This window comes from Clinocottus analis, unplaced genomic scaffold (genome assembly GCF_023055335.1).
Source record: "Clinocottus analis isolate CAN_PGR_092001 unplaced genomic scaffold, fCliAna1.0.p SCAF_10, whole genome shotgun sequence".
In the NCBI taxonomy this organism is placed as follows: Eukaryota; Metazoa; Chordata; class Actinopteri; order Perciformes; family Cottidae; genus Clinocottus; species Clinocottus analis.
The window spans coordinates 10,665,224-10,675,889 of NW_027175821.1; the positions used below are offsets into that span (position 1 = coordinate 10,665,224).

At 38.3% G+C, this 10,666-nt stretch overlaps 1 protein-coding gene across 2 annotated transcripts; it reads left to right on the forward strand.

Annotated features, from left to right (window-relative positions):
- The first annotated feature begins 6,316 nt into the window (after window positions 1-6,316).
- On the forward strand, window positions 6,317-10,569 carry selenoh (selenoprotein H). 2 transcript variants are annotated; one of them, XM_068593592.1, is made up of 5 exons: window positions 6,317-6,397; window positions 6,697-6,790; window positions 7,276-7,418; window positions 8,986-9,105; window positions 10,318-10,569. In XM_068593592.1, exons 1-4 carry the CDS (start codon window positions 6,382-6,384, stop codon window positions 9,090-9,092), a joined length of 360 nt encoding a protein of 119 aa, XP_068449693.1. In that variant the 5' UTR covers window positions 6,317-6,381; the 3' UTR covers window positions 9,093-9,105; window positions 10,318-10,569. The 2 variants fall into 2 exon arrangements, with proteins under 2 accessions (XP_068449693.1, XP_068449686.1); XM_068593585.1 differs by lacking the exon at window positions 6,317-6,397 and having other exon boundaries at window positions 6,669-6,790.
- Window positions 10,570-10,666: the final 97 nt, after the last annotated feature.

The following is a 10,666-nucleotide window of genomic DNA, read 5'->3' on the forward strand; positions in this document are numbered from 1 at the left end:
TTCATAGCAGTCATTAAGTTCCTTGTCAACCCAAAATGATAGTAAATCCAAACAATGACAAAGTTTCTACACATGAAGGCGACTGTGACACTGAGAGATTCTGTATTTTTCAAAAACTTGTTGGAAAAGTGTTTTGCTTTAATAAAATAAAATAAAATAAAACAATCAAATAGAAGTATGTGAGTTCCTTCACTGTTTTTTTCACTGTCATCTTATGTGGTTAGAGTTGTTAGAGAGCTGGCACATAAGCACAAACACAATGTATTTAGATAACAATAGAGAGTAGAAACTTTTACTAAGTGTTGATGTACAAGCATCGCAACATTTTGTTGAATCAGTGGCTTTCTATATGGAATTTTAGAGGCATTATTTTACACTTTCACAATACAGCCACAGACTAATGTAATATTCACAAGCAGAAATAAGATAAGACAAGATAAGATAGTCCTTTATTAGTCCCTCTGTGGGGAAATTACGGTATTACAACAGCCTTTATTCACAGATCAAGTGTGGTCGGTACCATCAGCGCAGTCTTTAATTTTGACGTGTGTGTGTGTGTGCGTGTGCGTGTGTGTGTGTGTGTGTGTGTGTGTGTGTGTGTGTATGTGTGTGTGTATGTGTGTGTGCACGCGTGTGTGTGTGAGAGAAAGAATGTGTGTGTATGTGAATGTGTAAGATGTGAAAATGTGGGTGTGTTTGGTGAAGGTCACCGGTCTCAACTGTGTTCACTCCTCGACCCAGTCACTTCTCTCACCATGTGCAGAAGGCAGCTATATTGGGCCGTATTATGATGAGTTGTCGAAGTGGAGTGTGTGTGTGTGTGTGTGTGTGTGTGTGCAAGTGTGTGTAGTGTGTGTGAGTAGTGTGTCCCTGTATGATTCAGGGAAGGGGCTGGATGGGGAACATGCCAGAATGAAAATGTGACGATGTGTCCCGTAAGCAGCACACCCCCTCAACAGATTAACTCTCACCGTGATAATGATGCATAAACTCATCTGTTGCATAAACGTATATGTGCAAATACACTTACGCACACAAGTTATGAAGTTCAGAGAAGTTTGGCTGAGCAGCCTTCTAATCTTTTTCATCTTCAAGCTCACAAAGTATTCATCAATTTCACACCTCACTTTTCTTCTTCTTTTCTCCTCTCTGTGGCGAAAGCTTCCTCCTTTCTCCCAGTCATAAGTCACAGCAGATAAATCCTCAAACCCACATAAATTATTGTCGTTAACAACAGAACCTTTTCATTTAATTCAGTTTATTTTGTATAGCCCAAAATCACAAATACAAGATTTGCCTCGGAGGGCTTTACAATCTGTACACATAACATCCCTGTCCCAGAACTCACATCGGATCAGGAAAAACTCCCCCAAATAAAGACAGTAAAAACCCTTTCACAGGGAAAAAACGGGAAGAAATCTGAGATAAAGCAACAGAGGAGGATCCCTCTCCAAGGATGGACAGAAGCAATAAATGTCATGTGACCAGAATGAGCAACGTATCAGAGTTGCAGCACATTACATGAATATGACAAGAACTATTCATAAAAAGAGTGGTAGGCATGGACCACGATCCAGATAGCCACAGTCTATCATAGCATGGAGGTCCAGTTCCAGACAGCCACGATTCATGGTGGGGTGGGGGCAGGACATGCACATTTTGACCACAAAGAAGGTCAATTTAAATGTGAAGCTGCACAGATACAATATACACTGTTGTAAATTAACCATTCATGTATAGAGGTTTGTCATAGAGGTTTGATTGGTTTATTGTCCTATGATTCTCTGCACAAGCAACCACCTTTTAAAATATATCAGTGAAAGTTGATCAGTTGATGGAACTAAAAGCTGCTCTGTTGTGCTGCATTTAGAAAGAGTAATGTTTTGAGCTACATGCTAACATCAGCATGCTATCATGCTGACAATGACCATGTTAACTCAATAATGACCCTTACACTGACTGATGTCTAGTGGTGTGCCTTTTGTGTTTCTGCAGAAATGCATGGAAGGTATTGTGCCGTCATTTCAATATTATGTCACTACAATGGTAGTGGATGTTGCAACCACAAAAAAACAGAAACATCCCCAATGAAAAAAGACACCAAATTTCCGATAAACCATTTTAACAGTGCAACAAACTATGCTGGATTTCGATGAAACCATATTTGTCTCCAACATGCAACTATATACCGTTATCAGTTATTTCTCCCAGTTGTCCATCCCAAAGTATGAACTTTAACAAGTTTATACTCAAGTGTTTGCCAGCTATATTACAATGTAAAACAATTTGAGGGTGAGAGATTTTCTTTGACGTCAGGATGTTCGCTGTTTGAAGGGTCAGTTGGGCATTTTGTGAAATCCGTTTCTGGCATAGAGTGAGACGAAAGAATTGAAACCAGTAGAAATTTGTGTCAGTCCAGGCTACAAACATGCTGTGGGTTTTTAGACCTTTCATGGACATTATTTGTGAATTTGGAAACTACTGTTTTTCAAAATTGTTGATGAACATGGGGCAATTCAAGCTTTTGAGGTTACATACAGATTGTGACTAAGCTCATCTCTAAGAATCATAAAAAAATAACATTATGGCAAGTGGCATGCTAAAATTTAATCCTAAAAACAGCTTTGGGTGCAGCTTTGAAGTTAAGTTAAAAGGACTCTGGATCATAATTTCACAGAAATGTGCAGGAGGCAGTAATGGACGACTGACATCATATCTTGCCAAGATTGAGAAAATGCACATCAAAAACTTGAATCGTGACCAACGTGCTTACTCTTCCTGTATTTCCAAGTTACTGTGGCAGAGGTGTAGGCGTTTGCTCTATAGGCCTGTAAGCAGCTGCCTGGGTACATCTTTGCTGTTTTTCATGTGCAGAAAAACAACCAGACCATTAGCAGAGACAATTCCTCTGAAGTCATCAGACTTTGATGGTGAGCAGTTATCACACACTGTGCCCACTTATTCTCCCCCAACTCTCTATCACATTTGTTCTTGCCTCTGCATTTCTTCCTCTCTTTTGGGTTTGTCTGCTTTTCATATGCTGTCACTCATTCTTTTCCTGAATTGCAATCACTCTAACACGTATCTCCCTCCCTCTCTGTCTTTCTTTCTCTCTCTGCATGTCATACAGTCTCTCCCACATGGTTACGATTGTCTTGGCCAAGACTGGGTGTTATCTGGTGTGAGTTGGCGGGATTGTTTGCGTGTCATTGCCGTGTTTGCTGACGTTCACCCTCACACGTGTTTTTATGTGCATAGGAAAACCGAGACTCACGCTCTGACGTCAGAGGGCCCAGGACGAAAACAAAGAGGCTTCGAGAAACATTCAGAACATTGAATTGGTTTATTCACCTGGGTTATAACCCGGAAACAATTGAATACAATGCAATGGTTGTCGTAGGCTTTAACTTCTAAAGAAGACATTAGATTTAAATTACTATGTGACAATGCAGGGCTGCTTTTAATGGGGCATCCATAATTGATGAAAATCATTTGCAGCACCGTTGTGCTCACTTGTCCAGCGCGTGGAAACATAAGCCTCCAGAGCAGCGAACCTCTGCTCCTGATAACTCATCAAGCGGGAAGGGCAAGGAAACGAGTGAAAACAGAGCAATGAGCAGATCTTCTGACTATATGGACAAATCATGGAAACGCTGACTGTCCTCCCTACACAGGGAGACTTTGCCATGAGTTCACCCACTGAGCAATTAATGAGCCTGTTGCTGTGTGTGTGTGAGAGAGAATGTGTGTGTGTGTGAAGGTGGAGTTGCTTTCATACACAATATCTCAGTAAAGTGAAAAGTAGAATACTAAGTAGCAGCTCCAAAGATACAATGCAAACATAGTTTACTCTGATGTTTTACTTAAATAAAAGTGCCAATACAACAATGTAAATATATATATATATATATATATATATATATATATATATATATATATATATATATATATATATATATATATAGAGAGAGAGAGAGAGAGAGAGAGAGAGAGAGAGAGAGAGAGAGAGAGAGTATACGCTACTCTATATATATATATATATATATATATATATATATATATATATATATATATATATATATATATATATATATAGAGTATACGCTACTCTATATATATATATATAAAACAAAGTAAACACACAAAATTAAATAAAATATAAGAACAAAACAAAAAATACAAAAGTGTTTTCAGAAAAATGTTTTCGACCACGACTGATTCATGAGTTGATTGGTCTCTTGTGTATTTCTTGTGTTTACTTGTTTCAGTGTCAGGTTGTGGGCCTTAGTTGTCGGTTTCTATGTTTCAGCATCGAGCCTTGTGTTTAGTTTTCTTCAGTGTTGCGCATTCTTAGGTTTTTGGATTATCTCCTGTTACCTGCCTGTTTTTTGACTTATAGCTAGTTAATTTCTTTATTAAATCATTGTACTGTATCTGCTGCCCCGGATCTCTTCTTCTGTGTTTGGTTGGAGACCTGCTACCTGAGATTGTGATTCCCATCCTGGGGTCAAGGAAGTTTATCAATGCATTGTATTTTCAAAGCTTTACTTTTTTATTTCAAATCTGAAACTTAACCATTCTTTCAGATATATGTAGTGCAGTAAAATGTAAAAAAATGTTTAATCTATTGTAAATAATATTGTTTTATAAGCTAACTAAAAACCTTTTAAGAACCCTTAAAATGAGACTCTCAAACATTTATGGTGTGAGTTTTAAAACGCTCCAGACAGATATGATGGACAGTTGCTGTTCCTTTTAACACATATGAGCATCACATCTTTGTACAAAGGAGCAGGGATAATATACTGTAAGAAACGATCTGTGTGAACCGACTTCAAATGGAGGGAATAACTGCAGAGCAAATTTGACTGTAACATGTGTCAGTGTGACTATTAGTTGTTGATTGAACTTAATATATGTTGTTTATTTAACTTGTTGGACCAATGAACTTAACTTTATTGATTTAAAATTATAATGATTCAGAATTGTTTACGTATGGTTTAGTCAACTTAAGCTCAAGTTTTCAATTAACAGATTGGCAATGTTTTACACTATAATGGTACATTTGTAACAGATTTACAAAAACCATTGCAGGAAGGAGATTTGTGGCAGGATTATCAGTCAACTAAACAATTAAACATCAGAATATATCTTTACCAACTGGAGAGCCCTAAAGAAGATATGATGCTATAGCTGAGAGTAAACATACATGAAACAAAGGGATTCATATCTGCCTTCTGTTGTCTACCCACTTTTGTGTACTCACAGAAATATGTGGGTGTGCATGCGAGTGTTTGTGAGTGGATGCACGTTGTGCTGCGTGGAGGCAACCAGGAGCTCTGTGGTCTTGAGTCAGTTGGAAGCAAAAGAGGAGCGCGAGGGGAAGACAGGGCACATCTGTCCGACGGTCTGTTCGCTCTTGGAGATTTACGCACATGGCTAAAAATACACTGCAACAGACTGAAAAGACAGATTGGGTCCCAAAGACATCAGAGATGTGCTGCGTCTTTGTGTCTTGTCTGTTTCAGAGAGTGACACGCTGAGTGATAGATAGATAATCATACGGTAAGGACAGCAAGAATAAAAGGGACAGCACGGCTGAGATGAAGTGTGGGTCTTTGGTTGGTTGCGAACAAAAGAACCGTTATTGTATGAGTGCTGTGAGTCAGTCACACCGCCTCGGTCTGGGAGGTTGTATAGCCCATATTTGTTGGCACAGACGCAGCTTGTGACGTCTTTTCAGAAAATTTTGTTTTGAATGCCCAAAAATGTGACTGCCACATCCTTTACTGAAGACACGTGTATTCGGTATTGCTATTCCGGGAACACCATATTTGTTCTTGACTTTGACTAATCTGTTTGCTCTGCAGGGTTTTCTCTCACTTGCTTGTTTTAGACTCTTTCTCTCACAAGTCAACAAAATGGAAACTCAGAGAAAAAAACCAAGGAGCACAACCCTTGAGGCCCGCAATCATCTGTTTGCAGAGGACATTACACAGATCTCCAATTGGATTAGCCAGAAGGGGACATTGATCTCAAAGTGTATTTTAGTTTTAGCTGAATGGGATGACGCACGAGGGCCAAAAAGTCTCTGAAAAGTCAGAGATACAAACACACCATCTGTATAGCAAAAGTGTTTCCTTTAAAATGTAAACTTGTTTAAAATGTGTTAGGTTGTATCAAAGCTAGAAACACGTGTACTGTTGTCACATTATCTTTAACAAAAACGTTGAAGAAAAATACACCGTAAACTGTATGACTGTGTGTGTCTATATGGAAAACCCCGTACTTTCTAGGAATGGTTTCGTCCGTCACACAGAAAACCCTTTCAGACAAGTGGTTTGGTAAAGTCCACGTGCGCGCGAAGATTTGGTAACTGCAATGGCGTCCAAAGCAGGTAACGTCAGTATACATCTTACTCTAAAAAAGGGAAGTCCAGTCCGAAATGCATCGACGCGTGACATATATTGTTTTTAGTTGATGGGTCAGACTTCCTCTTGTAGGCTGCTAACAGTTAGCTAACGTTAGTGGTTTAATGGCACAGGTCATCTGCCAGTTTCTGACTTTAGTCACATATTTAAGTGTTTAGTTGCCCTACTTCGCTGACCCAACAATGTCCTGAGTCTGCCCCTCCTCTTTCAATAAGCATCAAAAGCATAATCCATGTTATGAAAACAAACGCATCGTGTGTTTCAGGTCGTCGCGGTACGAAACGCAAAGCGGAGGTTGAGGCCGAAGAGGAGAAACCGTTCGTGGGGGAGAAGGACCGAAGAGTGGTCATTGAACACTGGTGAGAAACTTAAAGGGAGTCCAGTATTTGCCTGTGGGGGAACAAACACTGAAGAAGTTAATGGCATAGCTCGCTCGGCTTTTCAGGATTCACATTCTACAATACATTACTGTGGGACTATTACACAAAAGCCATTACATCTATTGAGTTTATCTGCACAAGACAAAAACAAGCATAATTTAATAAAAGATGCAGCTCTTAATGATGGACATGCATTGTAGACCTAATTTCACTAACTGACATTACTACAACATGACTCCTAAATGTATTGTAACCCATGCAATAAAGCATGAATATATATGCACTGAGTGTGCTCGCTTGAAGTTATTGTGTTTTTTACTGTGATTATGAGCCAAGTCATTTTTTTCAACGAAAATTTAGTGTAAAATGGTAGTCCTAAGGAAAGTACAGTGGAATTGTTCTAAAGGACAGCACTTAAGTAAATGTAGTGAGTTTCATTGTAATTGAGGTGTCATTTCTGGCAGTAAGAGCTGACGAGTGTATGGGTGTAATGCTGAGGCGGTGAAGTCTTCCCTCCTGGCTGCCCACCCTGAACTGACTGTGGTCTTCAACCCCGATAAACCCCGCAGAAACAGCTTTGAGATCACTCTGCTGGATGGAGGCAAAGGTGAGGAGGGCGAAAAAAGGGAATATCACAGATAACTGCCATTTTGACTCCCCAGTAGGTAATCAAGTGTCATCTCAGTTTTGGTTTATTAAGTATAGTTTACCAAAATTGCAAACCACTAGAACATTATATTGCTTACCAGAGTCTGCCATCCACCTAGTTTTTTTTTTTTTTTGCTGAGATTACGAGATATTCATCCGCAGAAACAATGGCCCAGCTACTTTGATAAGAGGTTTAGCCTTGCGTTGGACATCTTCACAATAAATTATTTCCCATTAAAAACAGTTGATAGTGAGACGTGTGGCTCATTCGGAGTAAACTGGGATATTGTGGACAGACTATTTAGGACATTGGGTATCCAAGCAGGTGTACAAGCAATGTGTTCGGAATAACCAGTATCAAATTAAACACATTCATTTAGTAAAAACATTCATAAAATATCATATTAGCACCAAAGAATAAAAGGGGAGCAAAAAGAACTTTTAGAGATCCATAAGCACTTTATTTTTTGCTAATTGTCGATCATTGAGGATATTGTTTGATTATTGCAGCACCAGACAAAAATAAATTGCCACTGTCCTCAAAATCTTTTCAACCACACTGCAGTCTGTAAACTATCAAAAAATCTAAATGTTAATCGTTTAATTTACCTTGTTTTTATTCACTCACAAAAAACCCACAGTTCAAATGATAAGAAAACAAAAGATCTAATTTTTTTCGGAAAAAAAACGTCTTGTCATTACAAGTTTTAATAGCTGCTTAGTGTAAACGGGTCATATTTCGTCTCTAATATCTATTTTATGATGCTGTGAATTTATTCAAGTTCCTCACCAATACTACATTTTATGAGATTACATGTGAACACAAAACGTTATAATTTATCTTCGCCCATGACTTATTTTCACTGAACAGAGCCTGAAAGTATCAAAATGTAACTGAACGTAACCTTTGTTTCCCTGACAATTTAAACACAGAAGTTGTTTATAATGTCACATTATCAGCAATCTAGAAAAGCACCCATGCCGATGTCCTGATCACATTTTCTACTGAATGACGATTGTCAGTAAAACTTTTATTTCACACTTCAGTGGTTAACGTTAATCTTTGTAATCAATCCCCAGTTCACGTGCGTGCCGAACCGTGAAAGGTTATCCGTATCGATCACGTTGCGCCGCTATCTTTCACGTCGAGGCACGGCCTCTTCTGCCTTAGGAAACCTGCTCCAACATTCAGCAGCATGTTGTGTTACCAGACCTGCAGAGAAGCCACCAGACAGATACAATTTGCATAAAGAATGTGTCACAAGCTAACACTCAATCACCAGCAATCAAAATAAACCACACATTAAGTTTATGTTAATATATATATGATTGTTTTTCTCCAAATTTAAGTAAACCACTTGCTCATCACTTTTTTTTTTTGAGTCAACACATCTGAAATTGCCTTAATAGAATTATTTTTTTTTTGCTGTTATATTCTAAAATCTGTTGTTTTAAATTCAAATGATTGCTGCTCTTTCAAAATGTTCCTAGAAATAACACTGTCTCCTTATGTCGCATCCCTATAGAAACGTCTCTGTGGACTGGAATAAAGAAGGGTCCACCTCGTAAGCTCAAGTTCCCTCAACCTGATGTTGTAGTTGCAGCTCTGCAGGAGGCTCTGAAGACCGAGTAGACACGCAGTGAAGGTTTGTCCTTTCAAAGCAATTAGATGGAATAAGACAATGCATAAAACTCTACAAAATAAATTAATGATTGCTCTGTCGCACTAAATTGTAATTTTTGTTTGGCCGTAATAAAAAGAGACGAAAGTTAAATGATACCTGTGAACTTTCTATTGGAGGTAAATTGAGTTGAAAAAGGTTCTGCTTTCAAAGTTTCATATGAGGAAAGCAAACATGGATACAACATTCATATAACATACATGCGTATTATCAGTTCAAACCACAGGCCAAGCAGTGCTCATGTTGGAAATGTTAATGTCCAAAAGGTTATTTAGGTTGTATCATTTGTTTCAATAGGATAATTTAAATGGGATGCATTACAAGTTCAGTTTGTATCATCATATTCTCCACAGCCTAGTTTATGGACAAGAATTAACCTTTTAAAAGTTTTTGGGAAACCATTGCAATTTCTATTCCATTTTGAAAACGTGCATTCACTAAACTAGATTCAAATGTGTTTATTAAATTACTTAAATAGTTTACCATAACATTCGTTGGGCTCAAAAGATGTTTATTCATTACTCATTAGCTGTTTTTTTTAACTAAGATACTCTTTAAACCTTTGGTACTGTTAAAAATGTTTCTGGATTTACTGTTCCCCAATGTATATGTCACCCCGAGCCATGTTTCATAGCCTGATCTTGGATTTAAATTCATGTCATAAAATTTTATGAGTCACCAGCCTCAAGCAGACCAACTGCTCGTTAGTCGAGGTCGTGACACAGCCATCGGCCATTATAGCTCACTGACGTCTTCCTTTTTTGTGTGCACATGTGACTCAGATCTGTCCAATCCCACTACTCCCGGCTCCAACTGAATCCGCACACACCTTCGTAAAGAATTAGGAGTTATTATTAGTAATTAAGTTTCTGACTTCCTCTGCACATCAATTTGACTTAAAACCTTGACTTCAGTGGCCTCCCCAGCCTAAATTGTGTGGACCCCTATATGAAATGGAATTAGCAAGTTTGAAATAGGAAATATGGTCCACAGTTTGCTTTCATAACTGAATAATAATTTATGCACATGCAGAAAAATGTTTAAATAAACCTTTTCATTATACTCCTGTGTTCTCTATAAATGTCTCTCTTGCTGCTGGTTGAGACTGTGCTGTAGTACACAGTGGTGTGTACTTAGTCAGCGTTAAACTGAAGATGTTCTTTGTCTTTCATGCAGCCAAGAGTTCAGGAGGTGTGGTCCGTGGAAGCAGAATGACGAGGAGTGACCAATGGGATGCTCCCAGTCTCTCCTCTGATGATGCAAGCTCCAGCAGCTCACGTCTCCTGGATGCATGGTGACACCTAGTGGAGCGTCTCTGAGCCAATACAGACAGACAGTGCTGCTGTTTAGAAAAACACCTTATTTGTAAATGGTTTATTGTGCTTTTAAATCTTGTATTTAGTAAATAAAGTGTTTATTGTTTCTCAATTTTTGTGTAAGTTTGTGTGTTTTTTATGGTATTCATATTTATTTGACTACATTTTAGAGGGAAATACACTTTTTACTCAACTAAATGTACAAATGG